The sequence below is a fragment of the Periplaneta americana genome, chromosome 8 (assembly GCF_040183065.1).
Source record: "Periplaneta americana isolate PAMFEO1 chromosome 8, P.americana_PAMFEO1_priV1, whole genome shotgun sequence".
Lineage (NCBI taxonomy): Eukaryota > Metazoa > Arthropoda > Insecta > Blattodea > Blattidae > Periplaneta > Periplaneta americana.
This window is the reverse complement of record NC_091124.1, coordinates 107,521,891-107,546,167: the sequence shown is the minus strand read 5'-3', so window position 1 is coordinate 107,546,167 and position 24,277 is coordinate 107,521,891. Positions and strand designations below refer to the sequence as shown.

The 24,277-nt window shown below is 36.4% G+C and overlaps 1 protein-coding gene and 1 long non-coding RNA gene across 8 annotated transcripts in view; one reads left to right on the top strand and one right to left on the bottom strand.

The window, feature by feature from the left end:
• Sec3 (exocyst complex component Sec3) overlaps positions 1–24,277 on the top strand; it is a 167,971-nt gene that overhangs the window by 8,378 nt on the left and 135,316 nt on the right. For all 7 annotated transcript variants that reach the window (XM_069833368.1, XM_069833373.1, XM_069833370.1 and 4 more), the window contains exons 3-4: positions 23,283–23,372; positions 23,458–23,553. In XM_069833368.1, coding sequence (XP_069689469.1) covers positions 23,283–23,372; positions 23,458–23,553 — 186 coding nt within the window. The remainder of the gene's footprint in view (positions 1–23,282; positions 23,373–23,457; positions 23,554–24,277) is intronic.
• Positions 9,663–14,153, bottom strand: LOC138704938 (uncharacterized). Its single transcript, XR_011333485.1, has 4 exons — positions 11,955–14,153; positions 11,631–11,838; positions 11,190–11,548; positions 9,663–10,254 (listed from the first exon to the last, which is right to left on the bottom strand). It is a non-coding gene; the product is annotated as an uncharacterized lncRNA (long non-coding RNA).

Below are 24,277 nucleotides of genomic sequence, written 5' to 3'. Positions count from 1 at the left end.
TCATATTGGCTTGAGGGAAAACCCCGGAAAAACTTCGACCAGGTACTTTGCCTCAACCGGGAATCGAGCCCAGGCCACCTGGTTTTGTGGCCAGATGCGCTGTTACTCTACAGGTATGGCCTACAAGGGTACACATGCATACACAAAATGAAGACATTCTGTCTTTCAGTTAGTATTTTTTATTCACCAATCACATTTCCATAGTTTGCATCACAGTAGATGATCAGCACTATTGTGGCTATTGTGTCGCTCACTGCTGTACTTACAAATGGTGAGAAAAAAGAAAGGGGTTGTTATCTGTCTTGGAATGTAAGAGAATGCTTGTTCGGGTACAACCCAGTGAGTTTGTGTTAAATTGCTGACAGACAGAGGAAGATATAATAATAATAATAATAATAATAATAATAATAATAATAATAATAATAATAATAATAATTTGTCCTGCAGGAGTTCTTTTACATGCCAATAACTCTACTGACATGAGCCTGTCGCATTTAAACATACTTAAATGCCACTGACCTGGACCGGGATCGAACTCGCAACCTCGAGCACAGAAGGCCAGTGCTATACCGACTACACTACCCAGGCCGACTGATAGTTGGAATTTTAGGATTAAAAGATTATAAGAATGAGAAGGGGTGGCCCAGAGGTACTTCTCTATTGTGTCGTTCACTGCTAGGAAGGGGTTGTTATCCGTCTTGGAATGTAAACAGTACAGAATGTTAACAAAAACAGTTACGAAAAATGATGCAAAAATAAAAAAAAATAAAATAGGCACTAACATCGAAATAGGCATTTTTAGGCACTATAAAACCCCTTTATTTATACCTGTATTTCTATGAAAAATGTAAATATTAAATTTCTAGTCTATATGTATCAAGGAAAAAAATAGATTTTTGCCTAAATTCCGCTCTCTGCTTATTATACAAAACAACACTAGATTACACTAAAATACACTTTTAAATTAAAAATATCCACTGTTGTTGTGGTGATATTTCCTGTGTAATGTCTTGTGATGAATATACCAATATGTCAGCCATTCGTAGTACTTTCCTTCCTTGGACATCACAGACACTTAAAATTTTTCGCCACCATAAGCTTTTGTAACTTCACCTGTATATTTAATGTCTTTTTTTTTTTTTTACTTGGTCATTTAACGACACTGTATCAACGACTAGGTTATTTAGTGTCACTGGGATTGGTGATAGCGAAATGTTATTTGGCTAGATGAGGCTGAGGATTCGCCATAGGTAACCTGATATTCGCCTTACGGTTAGAGAAAACCTCGGAAAAATTCCAACCAAGTAATCAACCCAACTTAAATTCTTGAAAATATTATCAAAAAATGTTCAAAATGTATAAATATTTATATCAGTAGAACAACTAAGTTAATATAGATTTGAAAAGGCCTATCTTTTAGAATTGCTAAATGATACCTTGGGTAAGTTAATGTTATTAAATAAAACGATTTTAAATTAATATCAGAAATTTAGTACCATTTACCTAATGTGCGAATAATTACACCAATTTATTTATACATATGGTGGCTACCTACTTACCATAAAAATGTACTGTATAAGCTTGTTTTTTATACGAAATAAATTAAAATAAACCGATTTTTGTAAGTTTTTAATTCAAGGAATTAAAAAAAATAATGAATATTTTATACGAACTTTAGGCATAAATTAAATGTTTTATGAAAAGTTTAGGCCTAAATACTATATTTTTACAACAATTTTCGTTGTTTAGTTAACTGTCCAAAGACAGGTGTAACCTCCCAAGTGATACCAAGAAGACATCACTTCTGAGGCAACTAGGCCAGGAGATAATGGGGTAGTGTGGCCAATTCCTTTCCCCCTGCACACCACACACACACACACACACACAGACACAGACACACAAAAAATTATCTAAATTAACAGTAAGTATTTGAAATTCCACTACTAATTATGTTTAGGCATAAAGACTTCCAATAACAACAAAAATTGTAACTGGATTTTAGGATAAACTTTAGTGACACACGAACATAACTTTTTTGTTCGTGTGTCACAGTCATTGTGTTACGTGTGTCACGTGTTTTTCTTGTAGAATTTGTACATACTGGTAAATCAAAATTTTGTCCATATAAGAGGTTGATTGTAATGTGCTGTGTCTCACTTTTACATTTATGAAACATTAAAAAATGAAATGGTTTTGAAGAAATATAAACAAATGTCCATTTGAGCGTCACACACGGACTCTCAACCTTTCATTGTAATAATTATTGTAATCAAGCACGAAATAATCATTGTATTACGTTTTCTATGCATTATAATTATTAACAAAGGTCTCTCTCTCTCTATATCTTTCTATATATCTTCCTCGCCCTCTCTCCCCCTCCCCTCTCTCTCTCACTATCTGTCTCTCTCTCTTTCTCTCTCTCCCTCTGTCTCTCCCCTCCATCTCTCTCCCTCCCTCGCGCCCTTCCTCTCTCCCTTATTTATTTATTCATTCTCAACATCTGCTGCTATACAAAATACAAGAACCAACCTACTAATCTTCAGTCATAGCCTACATGGCAAACTGCGCTATTTTTGTTTCATTTTTCAACTTTTCAAAGTACATACTCACTTTTCTTGTAACAAAACACTGTCACTGCTGCATGTTCCTTACAATTGCTTCAGTAGATTATAAAATAACCTTATTTTACAAGTACAAATTATAATTAGAACTACAACATTTTACCTATCCATATTCTGCAAGCTAAACTGTTCATTCTGTGTCTTTTTCTTTTTTTGTTCACTTTTCACAAAATGCTTTGATTGATGTAGCCTATGGTCCTTGTGGACGAACTTCTTGCACTTTGCACATCGTTGATTAACTTTCTTATCCTTTGCTCTTGAACAGGAATCACATCATCTGCGTTTCAGAGGTGCAGATGGAGCATCCTGTTCATTTTGGTCATTGGTTAGGGGCTCTTTGAATTCGGAGGAAGTAATTGCTGAACGAATGGCTTTAGTTCTACACTACAGAAGTAAAATCCTTCTTTGAAAATGTGATTTCACAAGCTCTTTCTCTAGTTGCAGTAGCTCTCCTTGCATTCATCATTTTACAATGAAATGCATAAGAAATACTGCCAATGATTACCTTCTCACTGAGTAATGTCTCATTTGATCTACCATATCTACTTCTGACTTGGTTGAATTGTAAAACATTAGGACTTCAGGTTTTTTGTGTTGATGTATACTTATTAAGTGCATAAGAAATACTGCCGATGACAACGATCACCTTCTCATTGAGTAGTGTCTCACCATTCGATCTACCATGTCTACTTCTGACTTGGTTGAACTGTAAAACATTAGGACTTCAGGATTTTTGAGTTGATGTATACTTATTAAGTGCATAAGAAATACTGCCAACGATCACCTTCTCACTGAGTAATGTCTCACCATTTGATCTACCATGTCTACTTCTGACTTGGTTGAATTGTAAAACATTAGGACTTCATGTTTTTAGTGTTGATGTATACTTATTTCAAACCTCTCATGGAGAGAAGACAGCATTATTACATAGGCTATTTGTTTTGGCACATAGGATGCTAAAATGATATTCTGCATATATCCAGATGTTGTTGAAAGTGGAAGCCGGGATCTGTGATGGCAACATTTCTTTCAGAATCTCTTTTTGATTTGCCCGCAGTGTTCCTACACGTGTCAAATTAAACTTTAGCAGCTCATGTCCCAATTCGAAACTTGTAAAAAAATGATCCATTGTGATGTTCCTGCCACTACCCTTCAGATGATCAACCATATCATGAACAATACACTTTCCTTGATTTACTTCTCTCCCTTCTGTAGACTTGTCTGTATAAATTGTGCCATTTATGAAGAAGTTAATGTCACTGTTCACTGCTGTCCACACTTTTATTCCATATTTTCCTGACTTCGAAGGTATGTACACTACGACCCCCAACAGTGCAGAGATGCTCATCAGCAATAATGTAAGCTCCAAGGACAAAAGATGTCATGGAAGCTTTAGTAAACATTTCAGAAATAGCCCTTATAGCTTCAGATTTATTTCCAGAGGCCTCTTTTCTTGCTTCTCTTGACTTTCTATCATCAAAATGGAGACACATCAAGGTATCAACAAATCTTCAATAAATCATTGTACACCTAAAAATTGGTAACCCATAATCATTTGACCAAAATTCTGATAAAGGCTTGTCACATGCTTTCTGTACACGAACTATTATTAGAAAATCGAAGAACCTTGAAGATCTGTTCATTTCATCATTGAAGGTAAGGGTGCTTACTTTTCAGATAGTCTGCCCAATCATTGGTGTGAATTAAGATTTCGTGCTGCATGAGATCTGTCATAAAGAGAAAAAAAGCAGTCACCCCTTGTATTCGAAATTGATTGTTTATGCCTTGGAATGTGAGCTTTTTGGTGCACAATATTTCTAGAAGGGCTTTTGTGTAATGCCGGTTGGCATGTATCATATTTCAATTCACCATTTCTAGACATAAGTTGAGCTGTAATTTCTCTAACTTGTATGTCAGAATCATTAGGGTTACAATAATTTATGTCTGTTTCATAGTCAACCTGAATATCTTCAGTAGTGTTGACCTCTGCATCACTTGCATCTTAAGGACTTCAAAAGATAAAAAGTTGTTACAAATAGCACTTGGATTATTTTTTACTATCTTCCTAGGTTCATTCAAAGAACACAGTGCCCAATTGAGGGATCTATTAAACACAACTTGTTTATACAGGGATCTACTCAAGAAGCTGCTTGTAACTACCTACCTACATACCTAAAGGAAGCTGTTACAAAAGCATTCTTTGATATCAAAAAAGACATTGTCTGAAGTGTTGATGGGAGCCACACTGATTCAAGATGGACATTCGTTAGCTTTTGCTTCTAAAGCCTTGACAGGGTTACAGGAAAGATACTCACAAATGAAATGGAGTTATTAGTTGTTTGTTTTGGTGTGAAAAGTTCGAACAATGTATATTTGGAAAGAAAGTTATCAAAGTAGAAATTGGCCATAAACCACTACTGGAAATATTTAACCATTACGTAAAATACCAATAAGACTGCAAAGAATGTTGGATGTGCCTACAAAAATTAAGTTTAAAACTGGTATACACACCAGACAAGCTGATGTATGTTGTTGACATATTGTCTCGTGACTTCTCGACCAATAGTTGTGATATGATTGATTACGAAGATGAAATAGAATTTCAGATAGCTTTATTAGTTGATAAGTTACCTATCAAAAGGAAGTAATGCGTAAAACTTTGTTCAAATCCAGTCTTTACAAAACTGAGAGAATAGGTACATTTTAAATGGATGACCACTTGACTACAAAAAAGTTTCAAATGATTGCAAGCCATATTTTCAATTCAACGATGAACTTTCAATAGTGCAAGGGATACTTTTCCATGGTGAGCGAGTTATGATCCCAATTACTTTGAGATATGACATGATGAATAAGTTGCATTATGGGTATCTGGAAATTAATAGAACATTATATGGGACAGAAGAAACTCACTTCTGGCTAGGCATAAATCAGGATATTATAAAATGTGTTTCATCGTGTAGGCCTAGTTCTTGTTTAAAATATCGAGCTGACAAAGTTAAATGACATGAAATGGAAGAAGCTGCCTCAGTTACCATGGATGCAAGTAGAGTGTGATATATTTTTGTATGTATATATCATCATCATACAATTCAAGCACTAGAGCTAGTGGTCTGTTAAGGTCTCAATGGACATGAAGGAACTGCCATGGTATGCCTGTCCAGAGGTTATATAAGGTGGCAGCTCCACCACTGGACTTACCTGGCAATAGTCTTGTAAACTATTTTGGGGAAATTCAATTACAGTGAAGTCTCAAATGTGTATACATACTAATGTTTGTGGAAATTGCAACACCAAGAAGGATACATGTGACTGAAATGAAATTGATACCACAGATTAGGTACATGACAATACATAAATGATTAGAATTATAGAACTGTACCTGATTTGTGACCGTGAGATTTCAGTATGGTGTGAAGCCTCCATGCGCTGCAATCAGAGCCTCTAAGTGTCGTAGCATGGAATCAGAGAGGGCCTAGATATGTTCCTGGGGAATCTCCCACCACGCAGTTTGTATGCAAGTGTACAAAGCATCAAGAGTTGGTGCTGGAGGACCATGACGAAAAAGTTGCCGACCAACCATATCCCAGACATGTTCGATGGGCGACATGTCTGGCGAACATGCAGGCCAAGGAAGCAGTGATACCCGTTTTTCTTCGAAGAAGGTTTGCACAATCGTCGCCACATGTGACCTGGCATTGTCCTGCTGAAATATGTCATATGTAGTTGCCTGAAGAAGGGGCAGTACCTCGGGCTCTAAAACCTCCCTAATGTAGCGCTTGCTGTTCAGATTGCCCTGAATACATAGGAGGCGAGATCGTATATTGTATTCAATGGCGCTCCAAACCATCACACTAGGCATTTGTCTGATATGCAGCTCAACAATGCTGGCTCTCAGATTGCATTCACCACGGTACCATCTAACATGTATGTAGGACAAGTTGAAGCGGAACTTGTCCAAAAACACTACATTTTGCCACTCAGCACGCAAGTGATGGCTTTCATGTGCCCATTACAGCCTGAGGTGTTGGTGGTTTCTGGACAATGGAAGCCGACACAACAGCAAGCAAGCCACTAGTCTAGCCCTCAAAAGATGGCGACAAACCGTTGACACAGACAGGTCCACACCTGTTGCAGTACTCCAACGTCGGCTCAACACTGTGGATGAAGCTGTATGGTCCATCACTACCATGCAGACAAGATGGCGGTCGTCCCATGCTGTGGTCACATTACGTGGTCCAGTACCTGCTCGTCTCTGCATACGACCCTCTTCTATCCACTGGTTCCACACACGCATCACTGTCATAGCAGCATGCCTGTACAAGGCGAAATGTCACGGTATGACAAATCTGCTTCCTGTAGACCAACCATTCTGCCCCATTCGAACTCACGTGCTGATATTGCACCCTTCACATCGTCGAGGCATACCTGCACTAGCTTTCATGTTTCCACTTCGTTTAGAAGCTTTGCACTGACTGAGCAAGGCATAATACGCACCTTGCTGGTGACACAAGAGATGTCACTGTTGGGCCTATGTGTACACCATCTCTCTGGAAACGTAAGCAATTCTTGGTGGTACACTGTTCTACACATCTTCCAAGTTTGGAGTCGTTCGGGCCATTCTTTCTGAGTGTTGCACTTTTCACAAACAGTAGTGTGTGTGTTTTTTTTATTTTTTGTTTTTTCATTTCATCATCCAACATGTCCCATTACACAGCGTAATACTACATGCCTTGGTGTTTTATTAGGAATTTATAAATAATTTCCTTATTTATATACTATGCAGTAATAATAGTTAATGTTCGGAAAGTTTGGACAGTTTTATAGTTCATATTCATAAATAATATTGTGTGTGTGTGTGCATGTGTACGTGTGTCATTATTTAATAACAGTAAATGGTTCAACTAATCATGTTGAGATGACTTTTCCCAACCTTGAAAAACTCGATAGTTATAGAAAAGATGAAATCATTCTTTGCAGTACATGGAATATCTGTAATGCTATACACAAATGGATTCTGTTTTGATTCACAGTTATTCAGGCAATTTGTTGATGAATGGGTTTTGTACATACGAGGCCTGTCTAAAATGAATCCGACCTTAAATTTTCCCGCGCAAAGTAGTGATTCTAAGGCGGCGCCACTGTGCACAGTGGAAGGAGGAACCGTAATGCGCATGCTTGAATTTTTTCACCGCATTCGCTTGTGCCAGTCACTGGCTGGTGGTCGCCAAGTAAGGTGCTGTTCTAAGTGTTTGTCGGATTTAGTTTTCTCGCAAGATGACTGAACGAATTGAGCAAAGATACTGCATCAAATTTTGTAAAAAGCTTGGTGATTCTCAAAAGTCAAACAATTCGTAAGATTCAGCAGGTGTTTGGGGAAGATGCGATGGGTGTAACACAAATTAAGGAGTGGTTCAACCGATTCAAAGATGGCCGCACATCAGCGGAGAGTGAGCAGCGTTGTGGCAGGCCCCAAACTGCTCGGAGTGCAGCTGTTGTTGAGAGGGTGCGAAATTTGGTGATGGCAGATCGTCGTTTGACCGTGCGGGAGATTGCCGAAGAGGTTGGAGTGAGTAAAGATTCTGCACATGCAATTTTGCGTGATGATTTGAACATGAACCGAGTGGCTGCGAAATTCGTGCCCAAGTTGTTGTCCCTGGAACAAAAAGACCTCCGTCGTGACGTTGCACAGGACCTTCTGGACACCGCCAACACTGATCCTGGGTTTCTGAACACCGTGATAACTGGAGATGAGTCATGGGTGTACGGGTACGACCCAGAAACAAAAAGACAGTCGTCGCAATGGAAGCATCCCGAGACTCCAAGGCCGAAGAAAGCGCTGCAGGTGCAAAGCAAAATCAAGGTGATGCTGACTGTTTTCTTTGATGTCCGTGGAATTGTGCATCACGAATACGCACCGGAAGGACAAACGGTGACAAAGGAGTACTATCATGATGTTCTCCGGCGACTCCGTGATGCAGTCCGGCGCAAAAGACCAGACATATGGACGGCGAACAACTGGCACTTGCATCACGACAACGCCCCTGCACATTCATCCCAATTGATCCACACTTTCTTGGCCAAACATGGAATTACAGCCATTCGGCAACCTCCCTACTCTCCAGACCTGGCTCCTTGCGACTTCTAGTTGTTTCCAAAATTGAAGACACCACTGAAAGGATCCCGTTTTGAGAGTAAAGAAGAGGTAATGCGGAACGCGACGACAGAGCTGAACACCATTCCAAAAGAAGACTTCCAGAGGTGTTTCCGGCAGTGGAAGGATCGGTGGGCTAAGTGTGTGCAAGCACAAGGGGCCTACTTTGAAGGGGATTAGGGTCCCAACCCCGTCAGGTATTTGAAATATTTTTTCTGGCTAAAGGTCGGATACTTTTTAGACAGGCCTCGTATCTTATCCAATCCTTTTCTTAAATCAAACAGTCTTGGTGGAAGTGCAGTGAAATTCGTTGAGAGTTTGTTTAAGAAATCAAGGGATGCTAAGGAGGACCAATTTCTTTCCTAAGGCCCATAATACACTACACCGAGAACTATGAACTATATAATATGTGTGGAGACAAATAGCAATACTTTGATCTTCACACTAGAGTGGGAAATATGTTGCTACATAGTGGAGGCATCTCTGTATCTAGGTAATTAAAACACGAATTTTTATTATGCAATACAGAAGGTAGTTTGATATGAGCTGATAGAAATAAAGTTACATAAATTTGAACAGCTGAATTTCTATTAATTTTTCAATTATATTCACTTAATATAAATTTGATAGGCTTTAATTTGGATAGGTTACCTGAGTAAGCAGGAAATTCAAGTGGTGGGATAGCTATGTTTTCAAAAAATTGCTAGCCAACCAATGTCAGCTATGCCTTACTTTGTAAGTTAATCCATGCTAAAGAAAAGTAATTTTCATAGCTGCACAAACACATTACTAGGCTGCGGATTAATATGCACTAAAAATCGTGAAAATATGCATGCAAATATGCTAAAAAAATTAAGAAATTACACTTTAAAACTTGAAAGTATGTAGTCAAAAGTACTTTATTTTAGAACAATAAAGTAATAACACAATAAGTTTCGTCCATATATTGGAGGATGTAAATTTGCATTAACATTAAACTTCATTGCTTATTGGTATTACACAGATTACAATATATTTCTCCAAATTTTCAGATGTAAATCTCTTTCGGTTGTCATTAAGTATGTTCTTATAAACAGAGAATGTTCTTTCAACTTCACATGAATTTAAGGGACAATACTTAAAAGCTGCTATTTCTTTAGGTGTGTAATTCTGAACAGTTTGGGGCTCACCTTGTAGAATTCCACTAATCTTTTTCACTGTTTCCAAACCTAGGTTTTGTTCCTCAGTTTTCTTCATCTTCTCTGTTAGAATTCTCCCCAATGACCCTGGTAATTTGTTGAAAGATGTTGTGACAGTGATCAACAAACTCACTGCAGTAGTCAGCTGAAGACCACGTTCCTCAAGTTTGATCATTGTTTCAGGAAGTGTCTTGATGTGTGCACCTATGTACTAAAGTTCACTTTGAATTCCTACATCATTTGTTGCTAATATTGCTGAATTAATACAGGCCGCATCTTCTGGATTCAGTAAATGAAGCACCTAAGAACAAACATATAATAAATTAATTCTGAAGAAAATAAGGACCATTGTAGGCCTGCCTCCTAGTATTAAAATCTAGTATTTCAATATATTCAAGAAATTTATTATTGAAATTCAATAAAAATAAATTGCTGTTTGTCTAGTAAACTAGGAAAATGTGAAGTAAATATAGTGTAGTGCATAAAAACCCTTACTGTTTAGTTTATTTATTGATTGTTGGCTGTTGATTGGTTTAGATATCAATGCCAATCAATCCGTACTATTATTTTTCTCGCGGTATATGGCATTCAAATCATTCTAACATATCTGATGATATCCCCCCCCCCCTTTCTTAACTGCGAATGAGCACAAACGCTTCTTAGGTGTAAATTTTTCTGACATTTTGCATATTCAATTCCCTAACTGTTTCAAATGTATATCATTTTACCTTTTAGGTGTGTTTCCAAATTATATGTAATACACTTTGTCAAATCTGGCAACCTTTTCATAAGGGAAGCTGAATGTATATGGTATTCAAATCATTCTAACCTATCTGATGATATTCCCCCCCCCCCCCCTTTCTTAACTGTGAATGAGCACAAACGCTTCTTAGGTGTAAATTTTTCTGACATTTTGCATATTCGATTCCCTAACCATTTCAAATGTGTATCATTTTACCTTTTAGGTGTGTTTCCAAATTATATGTAATACGCTTTGTCAAATCTGGCAACCTTTTCATGAGGGAAGCTAAATTTATTATTATTATATTTAAATTATAGAAATGTATTTACAGTGAAACTTAGATCTTTGCATCCATGAAAAACACAAATATTTAAACTTAAGTTAGATAACTGGAAGACTCAAAAATAGGTGGCACGAGACCGTAACAGACCCACAAGGGTCTAATACATGATGGCGAATGATGATGACAAAATTAGATAACTCAGAATACCAACCTACTTAATATCTTCAATATGCGAACTGTAGTAGAGTGTAGCATTGATCCAGGTTCCCCCATCTAGTTAATACAGGCTCTGGTTTGAAGGGGAATTTCTGGTAGTTCTTTGAATAGTGCAGTCCTTGCTGGAGTCTTTACAAACACCTTTTTAACCGAAGAAATCAAATTGTTAGCCTTAGGATGCTGTGAACGAATCTCTTCAGCAGCACGATGTAGGCCGTGGACAATGCAAGTAATGGTGGATCATTTTGGGGTAGAAAACTTGAAGTGCCCGTGCTGCTTTCAGCATATATGCTGCACTGTCAGTTAAGAATGCCAAGAATCTCTCTCCATGTTCTTTGGTTGGCCAGAGTAAATCTAAAAACAAATTAAAATTTACACTCAAGTCATTCTCTGATATCTTTATTTTTTTCAGTCATTTTCAGGATAATATACTTACGCAATGCATCTCTTACTGTCCTTGCAATGGTAGCATGATTGGTTTTTTCTAAGACAGTGCACATAATCAGATGAGGAGATCTACCGGCTATGTAGTCCATTTTCCTCACAACTACAGTAGCTACATACCTCCCACAGGAGTCTGTAATTTCATCCACGGAAGCCCAAATAAATGAATCTCCTATGTCGTTTCTAATTTCTTGGAGGACCTAAAATATAATTTATTTTTAATAATTATGAAAACAACTATTTTAAAGTACACATCAATTACACAAATGTTTTAAGCAATTAACTTTAATAAACATTATTATATAACTGAACTTACTTTTTCATACAGTGGATCCAAGTGATTCTTTCTCAATGTGGACTCTGCAGGAATTTGCCTTTTAGTGTATTTCTGCAAAAATCCGCGAAGTATTGAATTGTCCAGTTTCCTCCAAGGTATATTAGCTGCTACTAGGGCTTCACAGAGGTTCACACTAAATGTATCATTTTCATTTTATTTTGGATTCATATTAAGCAAAGGCTGATAATTATTTTTCTTTGCATTTTTATGTGAGATGCAGTCTGCAAATGCTGATCCACTTAGAACTTTTTTGTGCAGTTCAGCTATTAATTAAAACATTATTAAACTTTAAAATATGCTACTATATGTAATATAATGTGTCTTTGTAAGTAAAATAATTAAAAGTGTTTGTGGATAAATATTTTTAAAAAGTGCAAAAACTTACTTTCTTCGAACAAACTTGACAAAATATACGTTTTCCGTCTGATATTAAAGTCTTGTCTCCATCAATCCAGCTTTTCAGAAGAGTAGTACTTGAACTTTTGTCTTTAGGCATAACGAATATTACAACAAACCACCATGAAACACATGAATCGAATAAATGCATGGAACTTTGGCAATCAGTTTGAATTTTGCTGTTAAAATATAAACCAATTCATTCTATTGTTGAAAGGAACTACTGTCAGCCTGCGATAGTTTCAAAGAGGCGAAAAAAAAACGAGTGTACGACATGCTGCTTAACAATGTAGTCTGTGCTAATGAAGTAGACATTGTCGTGTGAGATGGGGAAAGAGAGTATTGTTTTCTCGCAGTTTATATTTTTACAGAATAAAATATTTATTTCTGTATTAAGTTAGTATAAATATGCAAATATATGCTCTAAAAGTATAAACATGCCATAATGTTACAGATATGCTCAAATATGCACAATAAAATTCTGCATACTAATTCCAAACAACGAGAAAGATGTTTATGTTTTGTCTGCATATCGTCAAGTTTAAGGAAAAGAACATGCAAATTTGCAGAATCTGCAGCCTACACATTACATATTTCTTACTGTAGTGTGTTACGAGCTTTAGGGCTATTACATTTTTGTAACACCCAAGAAGGTCACCAGTCTTAAATCTCATGGGAAGGAGTCTCTGTACAAATATCCAATGTTAATTTAATGAACTTAAACCACACATCATAGAAATATGGATAGGTAATAATTATTAGAGCTGTCGATTGATCAAGATATTTAATCGATTAATGATTTGGATTTAATTGATTAATCGAGCTTTGATTGATTTGAAAAAAGTTTTATTATACTGTAATACACAATTATTGTTAAATTTAATTTGTGTTTGGTGATAAGCATAAGTATAAAATGTAGTATATATGTATATACTGTATCATATTACAAAACAATACTATTTTACGATGAAAGAGTAATGGAACGGAGAAAAATTCTCTCCGGCACCGGGATTTGAACCCGGGTTTTCAGCTCTACGTGCTGATGCTTTATCCACTAAGCCACACCGGATACCCACCTCAGTGTCGGACAGAATCGTCTCAGTTTAAGTTCCAACTCTTGGGTTCCCTCTAGTGGCCGCCTTCTGCACTACGTCATAGATGTCTATGAACGTAGGACTAAAGTCCACACATGTGCTGAGGTGCACTCTTTATGAGTGACTAGTTGGCCGGGATCCGACGGAATAAGTGCCATCTTAAATCACGAAGTAATTTAAGCATATCATATAATTATATTATTTAATGTACCGAAGTACATATGATATTTCCATGCAGATATTCTGCGTCATCATATGATGAAAGAGTAATGGAGCGGAGAAAAATTCTCTCCGGCGCCGGCATTTGAACCCGGGTTTTCAGCTCTACGTGCTGATGCTTTATCCACTAAGCCACACCGGATACCCACCTCGGCGTCGGACAGAATCGTCTCAGTTTAAGTTCCAACTCTTGGGTTCCCTCTAGTGGCCGCCCTCTGCACTACGTCATAGTTGTCTATGAACGTAGGACTAAAGTCCACACATGTGCTGAGGTGCACTCTTTATGAGTGACTAGTTGGCCGGGATCCGACGGAATAAGCGCCGTCTTAAATCACGAAGTGATTTACGCATATCATATAATTATATTATTTAATGTACCGAAGTACATATGATATTTCTATGCAGATATTCTGCGTCATCATACGATGAAAGAGTAATGGAACGGAGAAAAATTTTCTCCGGCACCGGGATTTGAACGCGGGTTTTCAGCTCTACGTGCTGATGCTTTATCCACTAAGCCACACTGGATACCCACCTCGGCATCGGACAGAATCGTCTCAGTTTAAGTTCCAACTCTTGGGTTCCCTCTAGTGGCCACCCTCTGCACTACGTCATAGATGTCTATGAATGTAGGACTAAAGTCCACACATGTGCTGAGGTGCACTCGTTATGAGTGACTAGTTGGCTGGGATCCGACGGAATAAGCGCCGTCTTAAATCACGAAGTGATTTACGTATATCATATAATTATATTATTTAATGTACCGAAGTACATATGATATTTCCATGCAGATATTCTGCGTCATCATACGATGAAAGAGTAATGGAACGGAGAGAATTTTTCTCCGTTCCATTACTCTTTCATCGTATGATGACGCAGAATATCTGCATGGAAATATCATATGTACTTCGGTACATTAAATAATATAATTATATTAATACTATTTTAGTTATTTATGTATTTATTATGTAGGCTCGTAATTTATTGTGTGAATTCTCCGGTGATTTTTGAGGCAAACGCAAATAAAACAAATATGAAGACTCGCCTAGTTGTTGGCCTGGGTAGCATAGTCGGTATAGCGCTGGCCTGTGCTCGAGGTTGTGGGTTTGATCCCAACCCAGGTCGATGGCATTTAAGTCTGCTTAAATGTGACAGGCTCATGTCAGTAGATTTACTGACATGTAAAAGAACTCCTGTGGGGCAAAATTCTGGCACACCAGTGACACTGATTAATCTCGGCATTTGCAGGTGTCATTAAATAAACCATAATTTTTTTTTTCACCTAGTTAATACTGCCTCATTCATGATTTTAAACACGTGAGTGCATTCACATGCGACGAATTAAGTGCTGCTCTATGTTTAGTAACAATGTTTCCTGCTTCACTAAACACGAAATTTTTTTTTTGTCAAGCACTTCTCCATGATTGTTCAATTTAAATCCAAATGTTTCACCAAGTTTACTTCTCATATTCTCATAGGCCTATGACATGATGGAGTTTTCACTTTTTTCACAGACCACATAAATCTGATTTTTTTTAGCAAACTAAACACACAAGCTTCATCTAGAAACTCAGTAAAGAAACTGCAACAGAACAGCAGACTGGCTCCTATTGTAATTGGATTACAAAATTTTATAAAGAGAAGAAGATAGGTACTCTCTCACTTGCATACAATGTAGCCATGGCTAAGGGATGAGGGGGGCGAATTCCAGAAAAGTTTGTATTTCATATGCTAGGAAGACGAACTGGCAAACTTAATAAGGGTTTTGCATTGTGTTTCAAATTTCAATACGGTTAGACCAGGTCAATGTCCTCATATTTTAATCTCTTTCTGAAGTGTTTGTGCAAAGATTTGCCCAATGCTATCTGCTTTTCAGTTGCAAAATAACGGTATTATCACGTTTGAAGTAAGCAATTTCAGAGTGACGAATATTGTCGAAATTTTTACTCTGAGTTTGCATTAACAAAATAATAATTAATATAAAGTATAATTTAACATAAAGATTAATTTTAATTGACTCAATTATTCAATGATATATTATTGAGCGATTAGAATAGAAATTGATCGATTAAATCCCACAACACTAGTAATTATTAATAGAAAAAGAGACAAATGTATACAATACTATGACCCCACTCCTCATCAAAGAGAATTATGGTATATGGGTTTTTAGGCTTTCACAGTGTTTGCGATCAGAATTACGGTTTTTGGGTAATTTGCCATGTCGTAGAACTTGACATTTCAAACATTTCTGAACTAAATATAGGTTCCATCATTTGTCCTGTTGATGGAACCTGTATGTAGTTCTGAAACATTGGAAGTATCAAGTTCCAGGATATGGTGGATTACCTAAAAGCCTAATTCAGAACCATTTGCAATTCAACAACCAGTGATGTTTAAAAAGATTCAGACTGAGTTTGGGTACCAGGAAGGATTGTTGATAGTGGGATCAATCCTAGATCTTATGTTATTGAAAGAGAGAATGGCGCAAAATTCAGGAGAAATGAAAGTAATTCACCTCCCAAGAGGCTTACCTTATAAGGGAATCCTTTTTGATGCTAACTTGATTAGAGTTGTATATTCTGTCAGTGGTCAATGAACAGGTCGATGAAATGAAATACCTTGGAATAATCTTGGATGATAAATTCAGTTTTGGAAAGCATGTCGCCAGAAATGACTCTGCAGCTGATTAATATGTTAAGTAGAATACAGAATCCAGAACTCCAAGGCCACCAAGCACTAAAAACAATATTATAGTAGTAGTCGTGGTGGTGGTGGTGGTGGTGGTGGTGGTGGTGGTGGTGGTGGTGGTGGTGGTGGTGGTGGTGGTGGTGGCGGTGGCGGTGGCGGTGGCGGTGGCGGCGACATAGGGCCCTGTGAAAACGCGCCATCTTACTCTATTTTTAGCCATAGCTTTGACTTCATTCCCACACCATCCAAGTTCTTCTGCTTCTCTTCTAACGGTGTTACTCCAGGTGACTCTAGGCCTACCAACTTTCCTGTTTGCCCCATGTGGATTCCATTCAAAAGCTGTCCTAGCGATATTACCCTCTTCTCTCCACAACACCTGCCCAAGCCATCTCCACTTCCTATACTTGATCTCTTTCTATATTTCTTGCTGATCAGTAATTGTAAGGAGATTTTTATTTGAGATGGTCTTAGGCCATCGTATTCCTATTATGATCCTCAGACATCTATTCATGAATACTTGTAATTTCTTTTTATTTGTATATGTTTCTTTCCAAGTTTCACATCTGTATAGCAAAATAGATTTTACATTCGTATTAAAAATCCTTATTTTGATTCTTGAAGAGATTTATTTGAATTTCCAGAAATTTGCTAGTTGTGAGAAGGCAGCTTTTGCTTTCCTAATTCTTGCATTTACATCTTCATCATTGTTTAGAAATTATACTTCCTAAGTATATAAATTCATTTATTTCCTCTATTTCTTTATTTTGAACCACAAGTTTAGTATCTGTTCTGTTATTGATTCTCATTTCCTTAGTTTTGGATTTGTTTATCTGAAGACCCGCTTCAGGTGACACTCTATTTAGATCTTGCAATTTGCCATTTATGTCTGAGAACCTATGGGCCAGTAAGCAAACATCGTCACATATTCTACATTCTCCAATCGCTTTCCCAGCCCCCATTGAATGCCTCTCTTGCGATTATTATTTGCTTTCAATAATATTTCATCCAACATCAGGATGAACAGCAGAGGTGACAGTAGGCAACTCTGTTTAATTCCACTCCTACTTGAAAAAGGTTCCGAAAGTTTTCCTAAGTGTGACACATAGCATGTATATTTATGGTACATATCTTTGATTATATTAACAAATTTATCTGGTATTCCTATATGTCTTAACTTTACCCATAATTTCTTCCTATCCACAGAATCAAAGGCTTTAGCAAAGTCGATAAATATAAGATAAAGTGGACTATTCCACTCAAGGGACTGTTCCATAATGACTCTTAATGTGTTAATAAGATCTGTACATGATTTCTGAGCCCTAAAGCCAATTTGTGATTTCCTCAATTTCTTTTCAACTTCGAAAAGCAATATACAGAGGGGCAATTGTGTCAATACTAACATATGAAGCTTCAGTTTGGAAAGGGGCATTACAAAAGCAGAAAAACATTCAGAAACTACAAAGGTTTCAAAGATTAATAAACATTAAGCAATATTCAGTGAGTAGCATGATGTGTCAGATGTATGGTGACCAAGCTTCTGCTAGCATAGTGAAGTGAAGTGAAGTAAAGTAGTGAACATAAGTTGAATGGAAGTGAGAAAGAACTGAACATAATGGATCTAGAAACCTTAAGAGCGGGCATTGACGAAATAAATGAAAAGATAGAATCACTACAAAAGGAAAATAGTATGCTGAAAAGTAAAGTTAAATACATTAAAACCCCGATAAGACGCTGTTCAAGGGTCTGGATGTAAACTGCGTATTAACCGGGACCGCGTATTAGGCGGGTATACTAATTTTGACTTATATTCAGTATCTATTAGCATTTTTATTTATTGAAATACATGATCCATGAAAGGTAATATAGTATTACTCCATTATGTAATTACTGTAATGTATGTCAAAGACATTTACAATATGTACTGTACTTAATTCTTTCGGAAAAAAAAAGTCATTTACAGTTGTTTGCCATGTGCATGTTCTCCAAGTCCTGTTTACCACACATCAGTTTCCTGCGATTATATCCTCCCGACGACGTCGCAACTGTAGTGATAGAGTCGCGATTTTTTATTATCATTCTTAATATCGATAATGAGATTCCTAATGAATCAGAGAGTTGTTTCTGAGTAAGAGTACTATTCTCATCGTACTTTCGTAAGATTTCCAATTTTTCCGACACAGAAAGTGCTTTTTGTTTAACACTCATTGTAATGACATTCACAGACACTTCAATACACTAAAGGACAACAAACTGACAAGTAAAAATTTCCAGAATTTTATTACGGCCGAGTGAGGAATTTTGTTTGAGAGAGAGGGTTAGCAAAAGGGTGAGGTATTGTAACTGTATGTAGGCGTAACAAGAGGGTGGGGTATACTAAGGTACGAAGTATGAAGGTTTAAATGTGCAGGTAAAGGATCGAATACCAATACTTTTCAGGTTAATGGCACCAGTGAGTTCAGTGACCAAGATATTTCATTGCTGTTACAGTACATTGGTGAAAATTACATGGAAAATATTCCACAAAAACAGTGTATTATGCGGGACTTGAGCGCAACAAACTGGGTACTTTATAAAGGCGTTATATATTAAATGTGCAGGGACCGGACAAAAAAAGCGTATTAGACGGGATAGTATAATAAGCTGGCGTGTCTTATCGAGGTTTTACTTGGAAGAAGAAAAAAGAAAGGAAAACTTAATCTTTTTTGGTATTTAAGAACAAGAAAATGAACAGACATGGGAAACACATTAAGTGAAAATGAATGTGTGCTGGGAATGGATGGGAATAGATATTGGGAATGGACAGTTGAAGGATGTTTATAGGTTAAGGAGAGGCAAAAACAGGCCTGTATTGTTGAAATTTGTAAATACAATGTTAAAAGTAAAGATTGTGAGCAATAGAAAATTACTAAAAGATTCAAGCATTAGTATTGAAAACGATTTCGAATATGATATGAGATGTAGAAAAAAAGTATTGGTATCCTTTTTGAAGACTGCGAGAAAAAATGGGCACTTTGCGAAATTATATAAAGACAAACTGAAAATTAATGGAGAGTTCTTCCCATACTGAAATAGGAGAAAATATAAATGAAGGGGGAAAAAATTGAGATTATAAAGGAAAAGGTAAGGGAAATTGTGAAAAACCATTCAATGTTAAGAACTATTGAACCCAATACGAGCAAATGCTGGGTAACTTTCGGTGCTGGACCCCGGGCTCATTTCACTGGCATTATCACCTTCATATCATTCAGACGCTAAATAACCTAGATGTTGATACAGCGTCGTAAAATAACCCAATAAAATAAAATAAAAATACTCACTTAAGTTCATTGTACTTCGAACCCAAGACTTTCATGGGATACGTCTAGCTTTCTCGCAGCTGACTCTTTAACTAGACTGGCTCAACTGAAACTAAACTGGCTTGACAGACTCGAAGGCTGCTCGCTTTTATTTGTTAGGTCACACTTCTCGAACCTTCAATCATCGAAGTTTCTACAACATTCGGTCTCGAGACGTTTCTCCACTTCCACCACAGTCGGCCTCCTTCCCCTCTCACCCCGCACAGCGGCCAGTGTCTCGCAGCTTTCTCTCTCCTCTCCTCGCGCCTGCCTTCCCACACGCCCTCCCTTCTGCTGGACGCAGGCTCGACTCCCTGATGCAGCCAGGTCCTCCAACACAATACCTTAGGTCATAATGTATATTAGTTTGTAAAAGTAATTCCATAGTAATATTGTGATAATGCAACATGAATTGAATGTTGAAATGTATAAAATGACATGTAGTATTACAATTATTCATGTAATGGAGAATGCCAAATAAAGTTATAATTATAAAAAGTAACGATAATAATAATAATTGAAGAGTTAAGACTTAAGGCTTTCATAACTATATTTAATGGAATAGTTATCAGTTTTTGTAACACGAACAAAGAACTAATATAACAATGTCAACAACATCAAGAGTACCATTAAATCATATCATATATATAATATACAGACCTGTTACTAAATCTACATTTTACTCTGTGAAAAGATTTATTAAATCTACATACTTAGACTACAACAAACAAAATTTGATAACACAATCTCAAGGAAAAAATGGAACTCTCTGCATCAAAATCCACAGTTAATTCCCGATTTACCACGAAAATCGTCTGTAGCTGCATTTAGATTGGCAACAGGCCATGATTGTTTGGCCAAACACCTGCAAACACCCCTAACTGCCCATTGTGCAACTCAAACCAAGAAATGGATTCGGAACACCTCAAAATCTGTGTTTCAGTGGCTGGCCATGATAATATCTTTGAAAAATATTGGAGTGCAAGAGGTCAAATGACTTTATTGTCAAACGCCTGGCATTAGAAAACAAACTTTTCCTTTGGCAGTAGTTTGATTTACTTTTTGTTTAGCAGAAACTAATCACTGCCAGTATAATCATAATTACAACACACACACAATAAATTGTTAGCACTGAAAAGTGTTATTTCGTAAGTGTGTTGGTGCACATTCGACAATCAAAGACATATCTGCTCTTTTAGTCTTTTAAGATAAATTGTTGACAGTGGGGAAACTGTACTGTCTGCTCAGGGTGACTGGGTGCTGAAATGCTTTTGAAGGGCAAAAGTATGAAAAAAGGAGGACAGTGGACAGTTTCATGATGTTGTTCTCACATAATGGTACTATTTTGTTCACTTACATTTTGCATATGGAGTATATTTGCGTCTATTCTGTTGATCTTAATATATATCTCAATTTTCAATGTAGAAATTAAAAAAAAAAAAAAAAAACGAATAGTGCATTACTGTATGTGCATTACATGTGTAACAGCTTCGTAGAATTGTCCAAAATATTAAGTTTCATGCTGGGTTTTATTTGAAGCATATGAATAATAATTGCAGGAATATTTTTCATGTGAGAACTTTATTTCATGAAAAAAGAATTACAGTTCTTTCTTTTATTTTCGTTTTCTGCCTTGGGTTAGGTATTTTTCATTTGCTCAGTTTGTTTAAGGAGAACTGAATTGTTTTCCGCTGGTTTGCAGTTGGTGTCCTTTAACACATTTTGCCTCAACTGTTATTTTTTTTTTTTAGATAATTATGAAAATCTCTGCATGTTATGGTTTTAAAGTTGTGCTGTACAAGTATTTAGTATTCCCTTCTCAAAAGTTGGTTACAGTCTGTTTCTTTCATCTAATTACTCATTGTAAAATGCTCTTTCTACCTTTGGATTGGGGCCTTGGAATCAGGCAAAGAAACATAATTTTTTCACAAATTTTTAAAAGTTCATAAAAACTGTCTTTATTCTTAAATTGAGGAAAGAATTCACTGACTACATTGAGGATCCATTTTCAATCGAGAACAAAGTGTCACTCTGAACAGTTTCAAAGTGCTTTCAGTTCATGATATTTGTCAAACAACTTATCATTAATTTCACTGTCTGTCTGTTTCATATATCTTGAGCAAGAATACAATTCAAAAGGAGGAAGCATAGCATATTTGTTAAACCCATCCACTCAGAACAATAATTCGTTCAAAAATACTGCCCATTTCTCCAAGTGATCAATGCAAGATTGATATACTACTAATACCTCCTGAACAAAAGATTTACAACGCTATACCTAACCATTCTCTTCAAACTCTGCTAATAAATATTTGACCTTTCATGGGCAAGAACACTGAACATTATCTGAACATACTGAAAATTCCTTGACAACATTACCAACACAGATCAAAACAAAACTAAAGAGTATCTGTATCTACTCTTTGGCAAAGACAATCACAAAATGAACTTTATACTTGTACACCCTGATATAAGTTGGTACCACGTTTATACATTAAAGATAATTTACCACCACTGCATGTTCCCCCATCACAACAAGTCATCTGTGGGAAAATGAAAAAACCAAAAGAGATCAGATTAAAAATATCATTGCAAATAAATTACTTAACCTGAGGTAGGCTCGATCCATGGTCCTCTGAAACTAGTGGTGAATACGTTAGCCATTCAACCAGCATGACACTTGCTGATGAGACATTAATAGCCAGTGGATATTTGTGGGTCTCGTCCTCACAAGTAAGAAAACAGGTTTAGTGCCAGATGAGATAGACTTTATTGTTGAAGGAGGTCTTATTTCATTGTAATTAATAATCATATTTTACATTTAAATAGTAATCTGTTAGCTTGTGACATCTGATGCAGACATTTAGCTTGTGACGCCTGATGCGAACAATATGATGGCAATACATCCATTCATTACTATGTACAACAGGTGAATAGTTCTAGGTTATTCTGTGGTAAGTACTGGATGCCAGAAAGTAAAACCACATGCTTAATATTCAGTACTATTCGTAGTACCCTATGTAGTAATTGTAAAAGAAAAAAATGGTGCCTCCCTCCTTTTGTAAAATGTCTCTGTAGATTTACTGCAATAAATGACATGAGTTACGAAGAGCTCAGATTTTAGTAGTTCTAATTAAAGAAAAAAGCCGGACATTTTTGGCAAATTTTTAAATGCCTGGAGGATAGCAGGACGAGGCCAAAAGAGAAGGGTATGTCCTCCAAAATCCAGATGCCTGGCTATCCTGCATTTGCTACAATTTTTTTTTTAATTCACAAACTTTGAACCCTTGATCATATTCATAGTATTAAGGTACCATAAGTCTATCATAATATGCAGTTATGAATAAAAATTATACATTTTAAAATAGAATATTCTGATGATGATGTTGAAAGTTTACTGCTACATATGTCAGCACAAGTTACACTTCAGACTATGAAAATTCATCTGACAATAGTTTCGGTCTCTCTGGGTTTCACCAAAACATTTGTATTTTAATATCTCTTTATTTTTACACATTTAGATTATGGTGTGCACAGAGCTTATATGTAATGACTATAATTTTTTGTTCTAGGTGAAGAAGACTGATAAAAATATATATAAGAAAAAGAGATCCTGGTTACTAAATGAACTTAAGTCAATTGATGGGAAGAATATATCTGGTGTAAGTAATATTACTAAATCTGAATTTAAAGAAATAAACAATAAGAAAAGATTGTGTTTATTGAAATTGTATCGTTTTATTTCAGGATACACATGAATTTGACTTGCAGTTTGATAAAGTATACAAGTGGTTCGCCATAAATCTTCAAGAAAGACAGAATTTTCTTGTTGTTCTTTGGAAGGTAAGAAATATAGGCTAATTTTCCCATGTTTAGCATAAAAGGAAAAATCGTGATGCTGCAAAAATTCGGTTTCAAGATTTTCACAGAAATACAAATTTTCAGCATTCTTACTAACAAAATAGTGATTTTTTTTTGGCAATCTGTTTATATAAAGTAATTTGTTCTAAATTATTGGAGGAATTTTCTTCACTTTCATTATCTACAAGTTACTGGGAATGATACATGTGAAAAGGTATAGTAACTCATTGATTGCATAGTTCACGTTCAGTGGGATAATGTTCCTACATAAATATAATCAGTGTCTTTGTAGGATAAGTGTTGGAGATTTGATTTCTTATTTAAAACATTGTCTATAGGCCACCATTCACTCATTTGTGGGAAGTGGAATTTATGGGCAAACAAGACATTCATAGTGCTAATCTGCTTCTTCAACTAGTGTACAGTGATCAGTCATTTCTTATTTGAGACTTCCCCCCCCCCCTCCTCAAAATGAAACTACTTTTGCCATTCTGAAGATATAAATATTTTCCCAGATGAAACAACTGACCAAAAAAAAAAACCATATTACTGTACAACTTCATATCATTGCTGCGCCTCTAGAATCTGCTATGTGTTTTTGAAAAGATTTTGCAAGAGAAAGAAAAATGCATTCTAATTCTCTTGATTTTCAAAGCCACTTTCGGTATAATTCCATCATTATTCTTCTAGTGATTGAAATTATACC